The sequence below is a fragment of the Mandrillus leucophaeus genome, unplaced genomic scaffold, assembly GCF_000951045.1.
Source record: "Mandrillus leucophaeus isolate KB7577 unplaced genomic scaffold, Mleu.le_1.0 Scaffold563, whole genome shotgun sequence".
Taxonomy (NCBI): Eukaryota; Metazoa; Chordata; class Mammalia; order Primates; family Cercopithecidae; genus Mandrillus; species Mandrillus leucophaeus.
The window spans coordinates 1,426,587-1,449,954 of NW_012106064.1; the positions used below are offsets into that span (position 1 = coordinate 1,426,587).

Here is a 23,368-nt window from a genome sequence, read left to right on the forward strand (position 1 = left end):
ACACAATTCTGCCAGGCATGGTGGCTCACGCCTGTAATCCCTGGACTTTGAGAGGCTGAGGTGGGTGGATCACCTGAAGTCAGGAGTTGGAGACTAGCCTGTCCAACATGATGAAACCGCGTCTCTATTAAAAATACAAAAATTAGCCAGGCATGGTGGCAGGCGCCTATAATCCCAGCTACACGGGAGGCTGAGCAGGAGAATTGCTTGAACCAGGGGGCGGTGGTTGCAGAGAGCCAAGGTCATGCAACTGCCCTCCAGTCTGGGTGACAGAAGGAAACTTCGTCAAGAAAACAAACAAACAAACAAAACAAAAAAAGATATACCATTCTTTTAGTTGTTATAAAACTTAAATGAAAAATGATATAATTGTGTTTGACAAAATGTGACAAAAGAGTGATAGCAGGGACACAAGAATTAGAAGTAAAAAATAATGCTCCATAAAGAAGCCTTCCATCAGGGTAAGTCAGTGAGCAGCAAGCCCCAGCAATATGCTTGGTGGCCTCACTATTCAGTGGCTGAGATTGGGACCTGAAATCAAGCCCATAATAGGTAGAGGGGAACTGGGAAGTAATGGGGAATTTCACGTAAGTCATCTGATGACCTGACTTCTGACTGATGTAAATGAAGTTACTTATCAAGTCTTTCATATTTGTTGCTTTATGTCCAGTGATGTCGAATCAACATTTGGAACAAATTCAATGTAGATATTGAGCACAGTTTTTATTCACAGCCACATCTACAAAATAATAAGAAGAAGAATTGAGTTTAAAATGCTCAGACATTTCTATCAAAGGTTTCTTTTCCCCTGTAGGATATCTGAATTTATCTTTTTTGTTTCAAAACAATTATCCAAAACAACACAGAGGAAGAGACAGAACTGGAATTGACTGCTTTGACATTCTACGCTTTTGATTACTTAAAAATATTTATTGATTTGATAATTCTTGTGACTGAATGGCTTAGTACTTAACCTGAATACTACCTGACATTTTAATAGGGTTTGAGAATATTTTAAATGGCTATTTAAAAATGTTAAATGTGCTTCAAAACATATCTATAAAATAGGTTCAGGTTCACATGGCCTAGCTATGATTGCTCAGACTTATCTACTCTAAATAGGTAAATTCCTCACTTGATGCTGTTTTAACAAAAAGAAAAAAAAATCATATTAAATAAGCAATCAAAATATTTTTAAAATAGGAAAATAATGTATTTTAACCCTTTGCCTAAATTGGGAAAATTTGGCCTTTACAAAGATACACATGAAGAAGTCCCGTATGCTTTCAGTATTATTTAGATAACAAATTCTAGGAGTTAAGGGTTTTCAAGGGGTTCAAAAAGTCCCAAAGCCTGAAAGTGGAAGTAGTCTTCTTATAGTTTTGGAGACAGTGATTAATGTTCTACAATGTCAAAACATATCCTAAATGTTGGAATACATCAAATTTCAAATAGTGTTTAAAGAAATCAGAATTTGCATCTTCAGACTATAAGTCTATTTTTTGCTATTTAACATTCAGAATAATAACTCTTGGACAGCGATAATGATTTATTTCAAATATTAATGACTGCTTTGTGTTTAATCTTTAATCCACTGCTGGTGTTCGTGGTAAATAAATATTTAATCAAATGTCATACGTTTCATTTAATCAAAATAATTCTTACATATTTTAAAAATATTAACACCAAATATAATTTTTAAGTTCTCAATACTCCACCTCTATAATTTAATTATCTGTTGTGAATGACTTTATTAAATGTATATATGTCAATGAAAACAATGCAAATATTTTAGTAAAAATTTATTTACCCATAGTTCCCTTGCAACTCATGGAACAAACACTTTTGCTGGCCTGGCTGTAGATTATTTTGTTTTGGAAAACTTTTCTTACCACATTATTATTTTCGTTATGAGATTTAATTTCTAGATTTCTGGCAATTACTTTGAAACCTGGGATTACAAAACATAACAAAGTAAACAAACAAAAAACATAAGCTTTAATCCTGATTGGAACCAAAAAAGATGAGCTAACTTTAATAACATGTGAAGGTACAGTGAAATCAGAAATGTCAAGCCAATCTAGGTAGTGAGTTCTTAGGTTTATAGAGTAAATCAGAATTGTATATCAAATGAAAGTTGTAAGGAGAAACAATTTTGATATTAATGAAGTAGAAAATATCGTATTGCGTATAGTTGCAATGTTTGAGAATCAGAATATTTTATTTGACAATCTTGAAATTATGTCTCTTTGAAATTAAAGAATACTCATTGAATCTTGTCTAAGAAAATAGCTACAAACTCTATCAAAAGTACTATATGAGTCCAAAATACTTAAATGGCTGTACAATGTTTACCACAATTTTCTAAATAGTTGTAATGCCTGTTCTTATGTATACAACTTAATTGTATTTATGCGACATTTAAGCAAATCAACAGAAAACAGTATTTTTTCATCTAAAATATATTGCTCAAGAAACACTTTATATTAGCTTTCAGCTTGTCCTTCAGTTTATTGGGTGTCTGTGTTTTTTTAAAACAAATATCGAATGTAAAAATGAAACACATTTTAATATTCAGGAAAATATTTACATAGATTAGAAAACATGCAAAATGGGCACAGAGAGACTACAAGGGAGAGATTGTTAGTTCAAAGAAGGTGGACAAAATTCAGTCAAAATGTGGGATGGAACATATCAAAAGTCAGTTCAAGAAAACAAAAAAAAATGCCCCTCTTTTTAAAACATTTCAATGGTTGGTATCAAAATGTAAAACTTAACATTCAGTTTTTTAAAAAAATTAATACTCTATATTTGTATGTAACAACAAGCAAGGAGACAAAACACATCAAAAATGGGAATTAAAAACAACTCTTCAAAAAAAGACAAGAAGTTAAAAAAATAGAAAGGGGTGGAAAAAGTGATTGAGGCCCTTGTCATGCAAATAGATTTGGTGAAAAAAAATACCTTCATCTTCAGCACCGTCATTATCACCTAAATCATCTGTCTGTTTCTTTGTAAGGGGACCTAGGATTGAGAACGGAGAAATGGAGGGAAAAAAAAAGACAATTCAAGAATAAACAAGACTGAGGGGAAAAAATAAATATAAATACTAAAATTCTCAAGGATATTTCCAAAAAGAGTGGGGAAGTGGTCACATCATAATTGATTATCTATTTTCATTTATGAAAAAAAAATCCCTTTCCCCAAAATATCTCATAGAAGATTTGGGTTGTAAATATATCCAGTATAAAAAATACATTATGGCTTGAAACTCAAGTCATGAGCAAAGAAAATGTTTTTATTAAAAAAAATAATCATTGCCTACAAAAAGGTAAAGTTTTATTAGCTTTATTTTATTCTTAATTTATTCAGTGTCTTTTCTAATTTAAATTGGTGACAACATTAAAAAAAAGTAGGTCAAATTCATTCTTAAATTTGAGACAATATAATAACCTTAGAGAAGACAGAGATATGAATATTTTAAGTTGTTCTTTTTCTATTTTCTTCTTTTTTTTTAAGAACATTGACATTTGGTTTTTACATATTTTTAATCCATAATTTTTCAAAACTGTGACTTTTTAAAATTACTTGTCATTACACAAATATTTCCCCATGTGTTTTCATTTAAATATTACTTGTGGATTTAAGACATTTGCAACCTGCACAAATGTATCACTAGATAGTCTCATCACTTGGCAGAGCAAAGGTTCGATCAGTAGAAGTCGGTGTTTAGCTATTAAGCTAGTTACCGAGTCACGGTTTATATTTCATAATCAATTTAGTAATATAATGGAATTATGCCTTAGTGCAGTTTCATGCTCAGTATAGTTATTTATAATAGGATCATGTTTGAGGAGAATAATTGTATTAAAACACTGTGAATGTTTAATAAGTGTTTTATTATACTTAACAATGCTAATTTGCAAGAATAAAGGAGCATACCAAAGGGGACGTCAAAGGGCATATGAAAGTAATTTTAAGTGTCACATAATTGACATACTCAGCACACAAAAAAGCAAGTGAAGTCCCACGTTCTTTTTTTGGTTCCACAACCATTTAATTTGTATGACATTTAATAATCCTCATGCAAAAAGCAGTCACTACAAACACAGGACACTCAAGTTAAAAGACAGCCAATAACACAGCAGTAAGCAAGAGAATTTTGTCATGCATAAAATAACAGTCATAGAAAAAAGAGGGAAAAGGGGACTGAAAGTCATGTACTGATTTCAATAACATAAATAGCAAAGAAGCAGGCATAAGCCTAAGCACACTTCATAGGGAAAGACTGTTAAACATTTTTAGAAAAATTTCTAAGTCTTTTCCGAGATCATTATTCATTATATTTGTAATTCCAAAACTAAATTTACTATATAACTCCCAAAGAATGAAAAACACAATCCCAGAAACCAGAAGGGAAAAAATAAGATATAATACAGTTATGTTTCATCAGCTCAGGGAGACAGCCTTGAAAAATAATAATAACTGGTCAAAGATCAGAAGATTGGAAAGGCAGAAATGGATGAAGTAATTGAAGGGAAGTGGTCACATTGACTACTCTATGGAAAGGTCGTGGTTTCAAGGTCATTTCAAACACAGACAGAGAAACGGTAAACAATAAATTAAGTGATATACTTTTATAAACACACCTGCAAGCAATTATTCCATTAACAGAAAACCTAGATAAAGCAATAATTTACATTAATTGACACTCGGTTGCAAGTTCACAGAAATCTACATTTCTTTAACATGACCCTGTTTAAATGCAAAAGGCACTCATAGGATTGTTTGACATTCATGCAACAACATAGTTACATTTCTGAAAACTATACATTTTTTAATTTAAATTTTAAAATTGCCGAATCAGAATATTATATTTAAAATATTTCCAATTTCAAAGCATCCCTCAAAATATTAGACTTAAAAAATTATATTTTCAAGCTTTTAATTTTTCTGTAATTTCCTAAAGACTGCAAAAATATATGTATTTTTCACATTTCTATTTTCTAGACTGCTGTGTAGAAATTATGATTTTATTTACTGGTTAGCAACACAATTTAAATGCAGTGGCATTTATTGCTGCCAAAACCACTATCTACTTTCCAATTTTAGTTAAATTACTTAATTTGCTTAATTTTGGGCTATATTAAGAAATCATTAATGTGAGCTCAAAATTTTTTTCCTGAATCATTAGTTTGCTAATATTTGGAGGCATGTGTAAAACCTATCACAATTAAATCACTTCATTTTGTTCGGGACTCTATAAGATCTCTCTCTTGAATATGTCAGGTGGAATTGTCTTTCTTTCCCCTCCTAGGGTACCCAAGTCAATTTACATGATTTCTATGGGGAATCATTCAGCTTATATAGCCATCGAGCCAGTGCTTTCCATATACTTTACATGCATTTAGAACTGGCTAGCTCTTGGGCCTACATGAGTTGCAACAGTAAGAGAATTGTTGTCAAAATATCATCTTCCACTTCTTTGCATGTGGGACAAGGTTCTCAGTTGCTATTTGAGGGCATATGTAGAGAAGTCATGGACAGTATATACAGAGAGAGTTTTTCCGTGGATACATGGTTGATGGATCAGTTTTTTTGTCTGTTAGTTTGATTTTGTTTGTTTGCTACATTAGTTATTTTTACCTTCCTTACTTAGGAAACTGTGTGTCTCTTACCTGATGTGAGATAATAATTGCATGTATACTTTGTATAGGACATCTTTTATTGTAATAAATCTGAAGAATTCGAAACAAATACAAATATTGCTTCAATATCATGGGGATGTGATTATCCTGGAGGAGGATTAAGTCCAGTTCTCACAATACACTTCATTTATTGATACTAAATAAAATGTTATTATTAGATGATAGTAAGTTTTCCTATAGTACGAATTACATCAGTATTTTAGTGATTTCAGTACATCTGGGTGTTCTTAACCTGAACAATTTTTTACATATCTTATTTCAGAAGGTGCCCTAGGAAGAAGAGGGTTGGTAACAGTTTTGGGCAAAACTGATTATAAGAAGAATGAAAACAGATTTCCTTTATCTCTATGCCTAAAGGCACTGAGAATAAATATCTACAGAGTTCAGGGCTGCAAACGGAGAAACTCCACACCGGCTTCTCAAGCCTCAGTGGGGTGAACATATGCTTGTGGATTACCAACAGATCCCTACATGATCTCAAGATTCCCTCTTCCAGTGCTGGAAACAAAACACCGCCTCTGCCTAGAGCTCCCTTCTTGCCTAGGGCATCCGGCTGTCTGGCTCATTTTCCCTTTGTTCTAAACTGTTACAACTGATGTAATCACTGATGTTAAAACATTTTAAATAGAAAGAAAATATTGTAAAAGGTAATTGGCATTATTTTTTTATGAAAAGTAAGCAGTCACATTTTACACATTTCCTATGTGTATTCCTGTAAATTGAGCAACATCATTTCCTCAAAGGGTAACATACATTCATCCTCCAAACAGAAATAACAGTTATTAACAACATTCTAACCACAGCTTATGTTTCTTTTAAACAACAAATACTGCATTTTCAATACAAGCAGTTTAAATGGATATCTCAAAACACCAAAATATAAAGCAAATGAGACCACTAAAACCAGTGTGTAGAAGTGATTTATTCTACCTTGAAACTGTATTGGGTCTGTCCTCCCTGAGGAACACACACATAACTCTCATTAGAGTTAATAGGAAAGTAGACCTCCTGTCATTTTGAAAGGGAGTGATAGTAATTACTATACTTTATATCTCCTATGGGCAATAAATAAATTCAGTGGTGAAACAACAGGACTAAGCAAGGTAAAGGGAACTCCTAACCATGAACTTTGAACTCATTTAATTCAAAAATAGTTCCTTTTCGATTAACATGAGCATAATTCAAAGCACGGATTCTTGTAAAGGACGTGCAATGCATTCTTACATTTCAGAATCCGACCAGAGCCTTTTATTTTTTTAAAAAAGGAGTAAAAATATCAGCATTTCTCTGTAGTTAACAGGAGAATAATTATGAGCTCTGAAATAATTACTATCCACCCATATTAATGCTGCTTTTTATCATTCCCTTTGATGAAAGGCTAATATACTTTGGGTCTCAAAATACATTAGAAGTGATTATAAATTCCTTCATTACGGGTTCAATTCAGCAGAAATTATCCATACTTTGTGTCACACATATCTGCAAAAGGCAAGTAGGTTGTGGGTATTATTAGCTCCTGACTTAGAAAAGCTGGCCATAAGAAATGTGTCCTTCTCAAGGGAACAAGTCTCTGAATTTTTAAGGATTATTTAGAGCTTCTGGCTCCAGTGGTCCCACCATGATAGATGGAAAGCCCTGGCTAGTGATCTTGTTCTTTTCCCCTGTCCTCTTGACCCAGCAGTCTTTAAAGTAAACTGATTGTAAAGCATCCCTAAGGCCATTTCTACACAATGAGAGAATTTAAGATACTGCCATTGTTGTTCTAGAGCAATTGGAAGCAGGCTAAATATTCTCAAGGTGTATTCTCTTGGGGTAAAATTTAGTTTATAAAACTTGAATAGAGGATATGAAAAAATCTGTGTATTCCATATGGAGAACAATGCCAGAATTCAATGCATTTTAAGTAACAACAGGACTATATTATTATATTTGAATTTTTCAAACTGACAAACATTAAAAAATGGTTTTAAGAAATTAGATATCATGACAGTTGTTGTCATTGCAAAGTTACTGAATTTTACCCATTGAAATTTAGTTAATTTTATTAACTAAAATGAGTACATACCTTTTGAGAATACAGAAATGAGTAAAAGTGACTGATTTGGAATCATTCTCGCTAACTTGATATTACTATATTTATTCCACAAAAAGTTATCACACTTTTAAAACTATTGATTATATGACTAGATATAAAGAAATCATAGCCAAAAAATAATTTTCTTTCTGGAAAATGTTTCAGTTAAAGGGGAATTACATTTTTGAGAATGTCATACATTTGTATTATGCTAAACTGAAAATACAATGCAAGCCATTCCAATGAGATATTGGAAGTGAACTTTGGAACACTTGACTATTTAAAAAAGAATCCATATCAGTGCAAATCTTGGTGGTGGTACTCTGTCATTCATGACAATGAGTGTCATTTAGGTGAGCTGTCTGTTTAGGCTAATGGCTCCTATGTGAACATGTTTTGGAAGGAAACAATTTCCAAGGGTCTGAAAACAACAAACATACCCTATGTTTATTTTTGTGTTGGAAGAAGACACGTAAACACAAAATATATTCCTTCAGATAGTTTTTCAGAGGCAAGAGCACAACTTAAAACATAAAAAAAAGGAGAATCTTATGTTAAAGTCAGGAAAGGGGAAAAGAGAATTTTTCTCTGGTCTAGTACATTGAGAAGAGCTCATTTGTATTTATTTAAAAAATAGTTTTTCTCCATAAATTACCTTGATTACATAACACTTTGATGCCAAAAGCAATTCCATCTAGAATAACAATGATAGCATCTGGGGAAGAAAGAATTTAAGTGGATAAAAAGTAAATAAAATAGGCTAACCCGAAACATGAGCATCAGCAAATTTACAAAGCTCATTATTTTTAACGCTATATTTGTTTGATTTTTTTTTTTTAAGTGCAGATGCAGTATTTCTACAGCCTGAAGAATCTCAAACTGATGTTCCTTTTATTCTGGAGAAATGCTTCTGGATACTCTATAAACCCTTTCCCACTTTGTGAAGACACACTCTCCATTGCCCTGACTTTCCAAGTATTATCCAAAGTTGCACCTAGAGCAGGAGTCATGTGAGGACACAAGTGCCACTAGACATCCAGAGCTATTTCAATGAAGATGGGATTGGGATGGCATCAATAATCCAACCTCCCTGCCATGGTTTCAATATTCTGTCATCCAGCTGTTTAATAAATATATGGTACATTAGGCAAAAAGGATAAATGGAGGAGCAAAGCAGACAAGACAACTATGTTCATGAAAATTAGACCTCAGCAAAGAGACATGAAGCAAATATACATACACATATACTTAAAAATTGTGATGAGTGTCAAGGAAAAAGTCTTGGTGCTATGACATGTTATACAAGGTGACCTGGCTGAGTCTGGGAAATCTTCAGTGACTAGGTGCAATGTGGCCTGAGGGCTGAAAGATGAATAGACACCAGGTAGACAAAGGGCTGGGTATGAGGAGGTAGGGGGGAAAGAAGATTTCAGGCCAAGAGAACAGCACATAGAAAGCCCCCAAAAGAGAGGAAGCCTGGAGGTCCTGTGGCTGGCATACAAGGAGTAGAAAAGAGAGTGGTGGGTGATGAGGACGAAGAGCCAGATAAGACTCAACTAGAACATGCAGCCCCTTCAGCTGGAGGATTTTTGTCTTAATCTTAAAAGCAATGGAAGCCATTTACAGGGTTTAAGCACACACTGATAAACTCTGCCCTGAGTCTTAAACACAAGAATCAAAAAGAGGCAAAATCATTCTCAGAAATATGACAGGGAATATTTTATACAGAAGCCTGCATTATGTTCTCATCAGACAAGAATAGCTTTATGGAAGTGAAATTAGATGATGAAAAAGGAGCCTCTGAGGTCTTATTCCATTTGTGTTTGCAAGTAAAACTAATGTCACCAAAAAGTAAAATTCAAGACTCTAGCACTTCTGAAATTTCATACATATTTCTAAAGTTTTGATTAAATATGTATTTAAAGTTAAATTCACTTTGCCTGATAATTAACATATTTTAATTAATGTTATATTCATACAAACATACAATATTCTGCAACAATTTCTACTTGGATATTTCACCAACATCTCAGTACAACAAGGATGACCATCGTCTCCACCTTCAAAGCCCATTTTCCTTCCAACATAGGTCTTGCTTCAGAGGTGTAACCCTTCCCTCTGTCTCTAAACTCTAAATCTAGAAATAATATGTAACTATTCCCTCTTTCTTCCTTTGCTCTCATCATATTTCATCAGATTTCCCAGGGAAATCTCATTCCTGTCATTAAACACTCCCTACTGTTAGCCTAGTCAGTGGCCACCATTACCACATGATTGAATTATTGTAGAAAGCTCTTGGTAGCTTCCACCATCATGCAGACTCTAGACTCTCTCCCAATCCATTTTGTATTCCATAGGTTTTTTGAAGTTGTAGTTATTAATAGTGGCAAACCCAAAGCGAAAAATGATTTAATCATTGTAAATTAACATCAGCTAAAATGTGCACACATTCAACTCCTTCTGAGACTAAAATTGCAAGCACTCTAAGGGAACTAACAGGAACTTAAAAACCTAAAGTCTTACTTAGACATAGTGAATCTTGTACTGTGAATTTTAAAATAGCTAAAACAAGACAGATGAAAACTAAATATGGTTTAACACTAGTTTTGATGTTTTCAAAATTCATGAGCAAAAATAAGATATTTTCTATTCCAAATGGAAGCTAGTCATGTAAAATACATTTTTAAAAATGCAGTGCAGATTAATGTAATTTAAACATGACTTTCATTGTTTCAGTACTCTCCTTAAAAGTCTTTACTATTTCTTTATTCTTATTGTCTTATACTAAATGCTCCAATCCAGCCCATAAGACCCTCTTACTATTTGCACATTTTATCTCTAAGTTCCATTGCTTTCCAAAATACGTCTTTTTTTTTTTTATTGTGAGTCTTGTGCTGTTGAACAAAACAGTGACTTCATCCTTAGACCTTGTGTGTTTTATTCCATATGTCTGAATCCTTCAAGTTCTCCTTATAATCAACTCACCTCAGAGAGGAGGAAAGGTGTTAGTGCAAACATGGAGAGTCTCCTCTAGAATAATGTGTAAGAACATTTATCACTGAAAAGAAAGGAGTATTACTTTGTATTTTGGCCCAAAATGCTGTCTTCAGGATATGAATGAGAGAGAGAGTTCTCTACAGACCAACAAGACCTGACTATAAAAATATCTTAATTTTTTGGCATTACTAAATTTTATCTTCATAAGTGAGACAAAAAGATTGAAGCAGTAATTATGAAGATCCTATTTTCTCAGTGGGTCTCACTGGAAATAAGCCAGTGAAAGATGAGCTCTCTGACAGTGAGCGTCTATTCCCCTGAAATGACTTCTTAACAGTTTCTGGTCTCACACATGCCTCTCCTTGCTAAACATCTTTGATTCTCAATGAAGCACAATTTCACTCTTTTCATACTTTCTGTGCTATTCCACGTGAGTTGATCCTCTTTTACCATGCAGGATGGAGTATTTCGGGTACACAATCTCTGCCCCTTTCTCTCTCTGCCTCTGTCTATCTCACATGATGCAATAAATGTTAAGCATATACTACATACTATAGAAACACTTGGAATCCAGTGGTCATGTGCCCAGATTCATAGAACACTAGAGCTAGAAATGACCCTACTGAGTGACTATGGAACTCCTCATTTCCCAGGTGGAGAAACAAAAGTAGAGTGTGTAACAGATTTTGCCCAGGACTCACAGCTAGTCAGAAGCAGAGCTAGGTCTAGATCTCAGTTTTCCTCTCACCCAGTCTGGTTAGCTCCTATACAATAAGTCACATAGCAGTAAAGACAAGCAGAGAAAAGGAAAAATTGGGTGTGGGTGTAGCATAGGCCTGTTTTAAGCAAACTATAAATCAACCGATTTTTTATAATCATATTACAACTGGAAAGCCTTTAGCAATATCCTAAGCAACACTTTATCTAGATGTAATTGAAATTTAAATAAAAAAAAAAGAAAAATATTTATTGAAGTGTCTTTAAAAGAAAAAAAAAAAAAAAAAAACAGAAGAAACTTAAAAACAAGCCAATGGTTTTGAAAGGACAAAAGATCCTAGAGTTCAAACTAAATAAGTAATATCAGTTAAATCGGATAATTTTTCAGTAGTGGATATTATTAAATTGGGTGGTATGTGGAATAAATATTAAAGCTTGGAAAAATTAAATAATTAACCAGATATAAAATAAGGGCAAGAGTAGCTAGGACTAATGGATGGTCATACAGGCCAATGAGAGAGTGAAATGCTTGTACAGGTTGGTGAAAAATGACTGCCCAGAACTGTCAGAGTCCTTCTACTCAAGCACCCAATTTGCTTTGTCTGGGCCCATTTCCCAGGGTACCCTTACTGTAGCATGATTAGGAAACTAAAGAGTTGATGTTTGACATCGGTGGGGCTACCACACCCAGTCACAGTACGCTATGCAGTATCCTTTTTAACTACTGTAGACAACTTATATGTTTGTTATCACCTCTGAATTATTCTCAAAGATATTTCCAAATCTAGAAGTCTAAGACTTTAAAAGACATTTCCTAAATTATACGTTAATACTAATTGATAATTTTTCTGTGTCATAAAGGGCTTAGAGACAGATATATACATAGGTTTGGATCTGGGGCTCTTTCATATGCTAGTTGTGTAACCTTTGACATGTTTTCTAATCTCACAGCATCTCAGAAGACAATGCCATGTTCTTTAAAAAATATTGTGATAATAATTAAAAGTGCCTCCTACAAGGATTAGCATAGATAAGTTTAGTTAAATATTTGTTTTACCCTTCACCTCTCTTCTATCCATCACCTCAAAGCAAATCCTTAATACACACACACGTTCACACACAACCATACTCACACATGTACCTTCTGGTATGATATGCACTTAAAAAAGAAAAACTTTATAATTATGTTGTTGCCACTAAATTACCTGCCAGCTATATGACCTTGGTAGTTTTCTTATCCTCTCTATTATTAGTTTCTTTAAATGTAAATCAGAATAATACTTGCATAATAACTTTTTCATAGCAATTCAATATTCTGAACGTGAAATACCTAGTATAATGCCTGATCTGTAAAGAGAATACAGTGAGAGTCATGATAATTATCACTGAATTATGGGTGGTTGAGAAGGAATCTAGGGCTTAGAAAGATGACAAATTTGTCCAATATCCTCTATCTAATACATGGGAAGTCAGGATATGGACTCAGCTCTGTATAACTTTGGAATTCACACCATTCACACTATTCCGTGCAACCACTTTAGGGAGAATAATAGAATAGCAGTTTAAATCCAAGAGGAGTGCTTCACTGGGATACATACGTACACACATACACATACATACATACATACATATATTTACACACACACACACACACACACATACACAGACATATATATATTTCAAACTCTCTAACCACTCAGGGTAAATCTGTTGCTCATTTATTACATGGCATAAGGTACATTGAAATGATGAAGAAAAAAATAAAAGAAACAATTATAAATGTGAGTGGAAGGTAGAGAGCAAGATGTGCCTTCTATGGTATGAGGAAAGAAAGGCATGGTTATGACAACAAAGGATTAAAAAAAAGACATGGGTAGGGACTGTGCTCTGCAGAAGGAATGAAGCTCACAGGTGCCGTCCCCAAAAGCGATGCTGAGAAAGCAGAACTAAATTAGCTGCACGGAGGTGAGACAGTTGGGAAAAACAAAGAAAATGTGTTCTATTCAAATACACAAGTTTGAAGGTGAACTTTAGTTTATTGCTTAATCCCAGGAAGGATGGGTGGAGTGTGGACCACTGTACACTATGCCCAGACTGTGAAGCTGTGAGTCAGTTGCTCCCACAGTACACAGAGGCCTCACCAGCATGAGAGGGTTCATCCCTAAATTACAGATGCTAAATTCTGTAGTCAAAGAGCCCAAGTTATTAACAGAAGCCTTGGGATCTAGTTTGAACTCTGCCTCTTACATCTTAGGTGATAATCCATATGACATTGTTCAAGTCATTTTCTATCTCTGAGGCTTCATTTCTTTGGCTATAAAAAGGAAGAGACAATGTGTTCTATCCACCTTGGGAGATTGTGGTAGGATCAAATATGATGGTGTTTGTGAAAGCTCTGCAAAGCCTTTTCACGTGTAATGTGGAAGTTTAATGTCATACGTATTAAGTGAGCTGGAAATAGTGGGGACTACTAAAGAAAAGAAGCGTGGTCACAACACAAAGGACTGGCGGTATTTGTATTTGTATTATTTTCAGGAAAAAAAGTGCATACACACTTCACACTTCTTTTTAATGAAAACTTTTTTTCCATTTTTTTTTTTTTTTTTTTTTTTTGTGATGGAGTCTTACTCTGTCGCCCAGGCTGGAGTGCAGTGGCAAGATCTCAGCTCACTGCAACCTCTGCCTCCCGGGTTCAAGCAATTCTCTTTCCTCAGCCTCTTGAGTAGCTGGGACTACAGGTACGCACCACCATTCCTGGCTAATTTTCTGTATTTTTTTTAGTAGAGACAGAGTTTCACCATATTGGCCAAGTTAGTCTCGAACTCCTGACCTCGTGATCCACCCGCCTCGGCCTCCCAAAGTGCTGGGATTACAGGCGTGAGCCACCTTGCCTGGCCAAAATTCTTTCTTTCTTATTGGCTATGAAGAACACAGGTTCTGGAATCAGGTCTTTTTTTTTTTTTTTTTTTAGAATGGGGTCTTGCTGTGTAGTCCAGGCTAGATTATTTTAGTGGCTATTCACAGGCGTGATCATGGGTCACTACAGCCTCCAACCCCTGGGCTCAAGTGATCCTCCTCCCTCAGCCTCTCCAGCAGCTGGAACTACAAGCTCAAGCCACTGCATTCAGCTGGAGTAAGATTTCTCGATTTTGCTTCCTGACTCCACCACTCTACCTGCTTTTGGCCAGTTACTTAACAACTCTAGTTCTTGATTTTTTTTTCATTAGTTAATTGGGAATAGAAATAATTTATATCAATTTCATACGGTCATTTATGAGATTAAAGGCCGTAATATATCTATAGTTCTTAGAATAGAGTCTGGTATATGTTGAGGACACAATAAATATTAAAAATTTTTACTACCACACAATAAATTAAAAACTAAAAAAAAAAAAAAATAGGTTGACAATGGAACAGCTACAGTAGAAAATCAATTGATATTTTGTGTTGCATTTTAAAAAGTGGAGGTTCTAAATGTATTTAATAATTTTTTTATCCATTTACTATTTAATATTTAGTCATTATACATTTGAAATTGATTACCAGCAAATGAAGATAAGATAAACTTTTTCTTTTTTTCTTTTTTGCAAAATGTCAAGTCTGGGTTTACAGCATTAGAAAAAAATACAGAAAATTTAAAGGTAAAATGTCACAGAATTCTTTATTTCCATTGTAATAATACTCATTAAGGAGAAAATAGGCAGCTTTGGGACAAAGCTGTATTTCTAAAATTTTATGCAGTTAAAAAGCCGATTTTTTTTATGGAAAATAAGAATGAGATTCTGGATGATGCTATATTTTTTAATTATTTGATTATTAAAATATTTTTGCTCATTACTCACCAGCCTCAATGTTCTAGCCCTATTTACATAATCTGTGATAATGTTTAAAAGGCATTTATGTTCACCAGCACTGCAAGAAGCAACTGCTTGAGCATAATTTCATTTACAATGCACCTTTGCTGTGATCAGCTCAAAAACATCGGAAACATTGTCACTGAAAGCTTACCTTCTATCTTGTGTATTAATTGTGTTTGGGAAACCCATGAACAAATTAAAGTATTTGATCTTCAAAACATAAACATGCCATCTTAAAAGAGTCTTATTGAAGTATTTAATGGTTGCTGGATTACAGGAATCAATATGGGATAAGAGGCCCCATGCTTTATTGATTTCTCCTTCCTTACATTTTCATTCTTCCCTTTAAGCTACTAAAATGTCTCAGATCAAGCTACTTTTTGTAAGAGTCCAGAATAATAACATTTATCAAATATACCATATTTAATACTAATATTAACTACTGGCAGCCAAGATTTCCTTTGAAGAAAAATATCTTTACCAATATAAATGCTTTTCCATTTAGTCTCCAGTATTTCTACAAAAAAAAGTATATTTTTAAGAATATGTGGAAATCGGCTGGGCACAGTGGCTCACACCTGTAATCCCAGTACTTTGGGAGGCTGAGGCGGGCGGATCATGAGGTCAGGAGATCGAGACCATCCTGGTTAACACAGTGAAACTCCGACTCTACTAAAAACACACAAAAAAATTAGCTGGCCGTGGTGGTGGCACCAGTAGTCCCAGCTGCTCGGGAAGCTGAGGCAGGAGAATGGCATGAACCCAGGAGGCAGAGCCTGCAGTGAGCCGAGATCGCCCCACTGCACTCCAGCCTGAGCGACAGAGCCAGACTCCCTCTCAAAAAAAAAAAAAGAAAAGAAAAAAAAATATGTGGAAATCGCATTTGATTTTGTGAAATATTTCACATTTAAATAAACAGCCATATCCTGAATATCACAGACTTTTTATTTTAGTATAGAAAGATAGAAACAGCTGTATTAAAATTTAAAGTAATAAAAATATGCAATTGACTTTAGGCAAGAGATGTTTTTAAAACTTTGCACATGAATTAATGTTTGTAAATTTTAAATACACTAAGAGAAACTGCAATTTTGAGTACTTAATGGTGAATTATTTGGGTAAATAAGTCTTATAAGGGAATAATCACTCCAGCATCTGTTTTTTCTTTTCTTTTCTTTTCTTTTTTTTTTCCTTTTTTTTTTTTTTTGAGACAGAGTTTTGCTCTTGTTGCCCAGGCTGGAGTGACATGGTGCGATGTCTGTTCACTGCAACCTCAGCAGCACCTTTCCTCCCCTCTGCCCTCCCGGGGTTCAAGTAATTCTTCTGCCTCAGTCTCCCAAGTAGCTGGGATTACAGGCGTCTGCCACCATGCCCGGCTACTTTTTTGTATTTTTAATAGAGACGGGGTTTCATTATATTGGCCAGGTGGTCTCCAACTTCAGGCCTCAGGTGATCCACCCTCCTCACCTCTTCGGCCTCCAAAAATGCTAGGATTACAGGCATGAGCCACTGTGCCCTGCCCCATACCTGTTTTCTACGTTACCATTCCTATACATATTTTCTTTGCATATGAATGCGTCTGTATTTACTTAGTATTAAAATTCATTTTTTCTGATACAGGTTAAGAAATAGTATCTAATGTTTTAGTTACATATAATTAGGCCAGAATGATTCATATACTATTAAGCACGGCAGTAGTGTTTGATTTATAAATATAAATACTATACATATTTATGTATATGATTGTGTGTGTGTGTATTACACACACACGATACATGGGTTCACTTCTCCTTTGCGAATCACCTAAAGATAACTTTCCATTGAGAAAGAATGATTTTCAATACTATTTTGTTGAAATGAAGTAGAAATTTGTTTCTGTTGGCAGCTTAATTATTCTGGACATTTCTTGTTAATCAGAAGGGCAGTAAGAAAACATACGAGAACAAGATCATAGATCAAAATGGTTTGGTGCTTAAAAAAAAGTAGGAAAGAAAAGGAAATACATAGCGATATTCAGGGCAATTTTAATGTATAAAATTCACAGCCATAATACTTTCCCACATGGCCCTCCCTCTGCATTGGTACATAGCTTTCAGATTTAATCCCTGTACAAAAATCAATAAAATTCCGTTCTCTAGACAGTACTTCTCCACATGATGTGCATAAAAAATACCTAGGGAGCTTATTAAAAATGACATTTCCTAACCCTCTTATCCCCTGAGGTTGGTCAGAGTAGAGCCTAGAATTCAACAATTTAATGTTGAATGAGGTCTATGTACCACATTTTGAGGAAAACTTGAAGTCCAGACCCTTTTTCTATTTGTAAGATTTGGACCCTTTCCTCTTTTACCTCTCACTGGAGAGTAAAATGAAAAGTTGTACATAAATATATAAAATTGATCACATTGTGTACATGCTTAGCCATGAGGCACAACAGCTGGAAATGTTTGACACTATAAGCTCAACTCAAATGATAACTTCTCTTTGAGAAGACAATGCCGGGAAGAAACAGTACAGTCTACTCCCAAACAAAGCTTTATTTTGTAAGAATACTGCAAATAGATGAGAGATTATACATATACCTTTACAGATAAACACATATATATTTTACCTATATATGTATATATATAAACCCAACTATGCATACGTATATGCCTCTGTATGCCATTAAAATATCTATTTACTTAGAAATTTAGTCAATAAATAATCTCTATCTCAAAATATTTTGTACCATGTTGGTTTAAAATTTATTTAATACTGACAATATTTTAGATTCTTTGGGGTCCACATATTACCAAAAAATGCCCACCCTACTATCTTGTACAATATTATATCAGACTTTAGTAAAACTAAGACTGGGAGAAGAAAATCATTTTTATTTTTATTTTTATTTTTATTTTTATTTTTATTTTAAGACGGAGTCTCCCTCTGTCACCCGGGCTGGAGTGCAGTGGCCCGATCTCAGTTCACTGCAAGCTCCGCCTCCCGGGTTCACGCCATTCTCCCGCCTCAGCCTCCAGAGTAGCTGGGACTACAGGCGCCCGCCACCTCACCCGGCTAGTTTTTTTGTATTTTTTTTTTTTAGTAGAGACGGGGTTTCACCGTGTTAGCCAGGATGGTCTTGATCTCCTGACCTCGTGATCCGTCCGTCTCGGCCTCCCAAAGTGCTGGGATTACAGGCTTGAGCCACCGCGCCCGGCCCAGAAGAAAATCATTTTTAGATAAAACAATGAACCCAACCTGCCGTGATTTAGAACATATTTTTAGAAAAATTAAGGAATGTATTGTAAGGAAGATGTGGAAATTATCAAGATATATTGATGGGGAATAAATGCCAAGGAGTGAGAGAAACAGGCTCACTAGAACATAATGAAATGAACAGAAGTAGAAAGACACAGTAAGAATGAGGCACCATGATCCAAGGGTGATGGCGCCTTCTGTGACCTGGGAAACAAGGAATTCTTGGCCCCCTGCCGAGTGCAGAAGCCAGGGAAGTGGGGCAGCTTTTGAATTATTATTATAGCCAGAAATAAAGTCTGATTCTTATTGTTGTCAGACTATGAGTATCTATGTCTGTCTTGTTATGTGTGTGTATGTCTATGTTTGTGTGCATAAATGTCATTTCTGCCTCTATGTATTTTTTTGTGTGTGTTAATGTGTGTTTTCTTTTGTCTAGTTTAACATGTTTCATTCTTCCCATGTGGAGGCTCATACCATTCACTTTGTTTTCTGTGCATATGTCTCTGTATGAATAAGACTGCCTAATTGTGTCTTGCTGATGCTTATTTGTGTGCCTTGCTCTGCCTTGTTTATCTCTCTGGCCAGATGTGTGCTTCTACAATGTTTTCTATCTGTTGTGTGTATTTACAAATCTTCTTTTATGAGTCTCTCTTCTTCTTCAGAATGCTTTGACACCATGTGATCCCTCTGTATGCCTGTGTTCCTTTCTGATCATATCACAGTGTCAAAGTCTCTGTAGTGGCTCTCTCTGACTTTGGGTTTCTGAAGGTGTCTTTCTCTCTTTCTGTTTCTCCTCTCTCTGTCTCTCACTCTCTTTCTCTGTCTTTCTCTCTGTCTGCCTTTCTGTCTCTGTCTCTGCCTCTAGGTACGGTCTGTGTGTGTGCATCTTTCTTTCTCCTATTTATATAAGAATCATGGGGTAGGTATCTCAGTGCGGCCACTTCCCTCTGTATGTCCCTGTTGAGCGTGCCTGTGGGACAAGAGGCAGGTAAAAGAAGCTCCCGTGATCTATATCCTCTCTCAGACCCAGTCTGTCAATGAAAATACTCCCGGAAATTACCTAGTCCTTTGTGGCTTCCAGACAGAATACAACTACCATTTTCCATAGAGAGATGTTAATATTCACCTTCCTTATTTTTCAACATATTCTGTTGAAACTCAAGTTTTATACTTAGAATATCTATTCTATAATCTAAGTCTCTAAGGCTTATTTCCTCAAGTGAAAATGTAGACAAAAGCAACTTATTGTTAATTGGTGTGAAAATTATAGATGTTAAGTTCTGAGTATATTACCTAGCACATAATCAGTGCTCCATACATTTTATGACTCCTATCAGTGCAGATTTATTAATGCTAAAATTGTATTGAAAAGTTAAATTCCTCTAGGTAAACGTGCTACATAATCAAACATTTTACACAGATTATTTTAGACATAGCTTCTACCTTTAAGAAACATTACCAGAACACTATAAAACAGATCTCTTCGAAAAACATTGTAACATGCTTGTAATCCCAGCACTTTGGGAGGCTGAGGTGGGCAGATCACTTGAAGTCAGGAATTCGAAACCAGCCTAGCCAAGATGGTGAAACCCTGTCTCTACTAAAAATACAAAAATTAGCCTGGCAGGGTCGTGGATACCTGTAATTCCAACAACTCAGGAGGCTGAGGCTGGAGAATAGCTGAATCCCGTGAGGCAGAGGTTGCAGTGAGCTAAGATCGCACCACTGCACTCCAGCCTGGGCGACAGAGCAAGATTCCGTCTCAAAAAACAAATGAAGGAATGAAAAACATTATGACAACTTTTTTTGGATGTAAAATACACTAGAACATGTTTCCGTACTTTCAGTGAGTGACCTATGGTACTAATCCAATAACTCTGGATTATGCACAATCTTAGATCAATTAAAATATAGCTCAGAATGACATCTAGGGCATGAGACAATCAGCTGCAACCTCCCCATCTGGAGCAGGTGAAGACACTGAGGCTAGGGAGGGTGAAAGTCTCAGTAACTTGTTCCAAGTTACAGGCAACAGTAGTAAATCTGCTACAAAAACCTCATGCTCCTCAGGTTTATAGCCAATGTTTTCACAGCATTTTGCTGCCTCAACTATGGATTTTTCAACGTTTTTCTCAAATGTAATGGTATCTTTTTAATATGTAATTCATTCACAAAGTTGGGAAATCCAAACAATAAAAACCAAAGTACGGTAAAAAAATCATGCTTCTCCCTCATCCACCCTTACCTTCCCTGTTCCTACTTCTCATCCCCAATCCTATGATAGCCACTGTTTGTTTTTGTGTGTGTCCTTTCCATGTCCTCTATGTAAAATGAAGGATATTATTTCTGTGGACATTAGCGATTATAAATTATACATATATATATATATATTTGCTCCCTCTCTTTCATAAAAGACAGCTTTCTGTATTCGCTATTTTGCACATTGGAGATCTCTTTGTATTAGTATATGTATTAGTATATACATTTTTATACCTGTTGAGTGATTTCAGATTTCTTTCAAAGAAACTTAATTAGCTGTAAGTACTTAAAGTGGGGGTGGGAGGAATGAAGCACAAAAAGCAAAGTGATAAGATATGAGGACATAGTTTGAAAAATTCTCATACCATTTTTAAATCATGGGTGGTAAGAACAATGCCAAATAAAAAAGTAAGCTTTGAGTACACAATAAAATTTGCCTGGCTACGCATGTTCCCTTTCCTGTTCTCCTGGGGGCTGCCCAAGGCATGGAGTGAATAGATAAAATACCTACAGTTATTTTACTATTTTCTCCCAAGAGCATAAGTCCATAAACTACAAACATTCATAAAATTGAGCTTTTATTGAGGAATTGAGCTTTTTGAAAATAGTGCTCAAAACTAGCATATTATCAGTTTACCAAAACATACACACATACATGCACGTGCTTGTTTTTTCTTATAACAACATTTTTATGGTTTTATGGTAAAAGTATCTTGATGAGAGATTTTATTCTGTTTTACTATATTTACATTGCCCACTGCCTTTACTGCATTTCAATTAATTTGCTGATCTATGTTTTTTCCAGAAATTAATATCTGAGTGCCTGTGTGCCTGTCAGGAATGTTGTGAGGTGTTGTATGTACTTTTCCTGCTTAGCACTTTCAACATCCGTTCTTTCCCAAATTGACCATAGCAACATTATTAGATTTCATGTCTAATTTGCCCTGTTCCTCCCCTATCCCCAATATACCCTAGACAAAGAAAACTGAAAAGAGACACTTCCAAAGCCCTCCCAACAGCTTTGGTGAGACCCACAGGGACACTTTCAATAAAAGTAACTAAAACGCAAGGAGAAACAAATTGAGCTACTCTACCTTGCATGTTCTTCAGTAGGACCTCAACCTTCCCTTAAATCTTAAATCAAATACAGCTTAATAAAAAAATTACTGTAAGGTTTTCCATGATTGAGGCATATAACATTGACCAGTTTGAGCTAATAGTTTATGACTCTACCAAAAGTACCAGTGACTCATATACTTTAAGTTTAAAAAATATTTCATCTTTTTCAAAACACGTCAACATACATTGCTTCAGTGGATTCTCCTGACCACCTTGTATGTCAAGGGCTAATGTGCCTTTTAAAAGATATATTTGTCTTACAAATCCAATTACTGAGACATGGGGAGTTAACCCCTCCTATCCGAAGTGATATCACTAACTAGTGGGGGCCACTCCAGTGTCCATGTCTCTATTCAATACGTTTCATGGAGATCAACCAAACCTATCCTCAGATTTTAAATTGAACGACTGGCTTTGACAACAATGTATCCATTAAGTCAAAAATGGGTATGATAAAAGCCAAAATGCTAACTAAAATGCCCATCAAAGTTAATCCATAACAGTGAACAGATTCAATTTTTGTATATTTATTAAAATGAATTAAGTAGATGCATATGTTCTGATATTTAGTTATCTAAGATGTAGGATTAAGAAAAAAAGGCAAATTTCAGAATAATCTGAAAAGTATCATCCTATTTGCATAGAAAAAAGTATTAGCCATATTATGTTTAAATACACATAGATATTTCCTGGAAGGATATCCAATAAACTATTTTAAATGCTTTTTCTCTAGGGTATGAGTACAGTAATATGGAGAAATGGGTTGGATTTTTACTTTTTCACTTACATGTTCTTCAATATTTACATTTTTAAAAACCATGGACATATATTATTTTTATCATTAAAATATGTGATCAGAATTTTTAACTTGCTGTTTAACATGGAAAAAATCAAGTAAATACTCTGGGCACCCCTTTAAATGTCTGCTTCTCTTGGATTGCTGCTTGATCTACAAACAACTTTATTTGTACACATATCTCTACTGACTTTTAGAATAAATATTTAATTTCTTTAACTAATTATAATACTCTACTGGAATAAATGAATTGGAATTTTACCTCATCAATAAAATAACTGCTCAGAATAACATTATGGTTGGATTAGCAAAATGCATGTTTTTATCTTGATTGCTAGTACATGTGGCATTGAAGGTGTAGATGGTCAATTTAAGTGTGTGCATGAAACATTATTTGAAACTTTAAAGTCTTCCAGTTATTTGCACTTGTCGTAGCAATTATTTCAGCTGATAAACTATTGAGTCTTATTTGAGATTCATGTTTTGAACATAACTAACATTTTTAACACATTTATCACCCCACTGAGCATATATATGTACACTGACCATATGCAGGTACATGTATGCATGTAGTTATATATCATACAGAGAGAAACATATG

At 34.8% G+C, this 23,368-nt stretch overlaps 1 protein-coding gene across 3 annotated transcripts in view; it reads right to left on the reverse strand.

Moving 5' to 3' along the window:
- The window catches only part of NLGN1 (neuroligin 1), a 991,256-nt gene that overhangs the window by 576,067 nt on the left and 391,821 nt on the right, over positions 1-23,368 (reverse strand). Inside the window, exon 4 of one of the 3 annotated variants that reach the window (XM_011998235.1) lies at positions 2,965-3,024. The exons of the other annotated variants lie outside the window; for them this stretch is intronic. Coding sequence (XP_011853625.1) covers positions 2,965-3,024 — 60 coding nt within the window. The remainder of the gene's footprint in view (positions 1-2,964; positions 3,025-23,368) is intronic. 3 annotated transcript variants of the gene reach the window in all.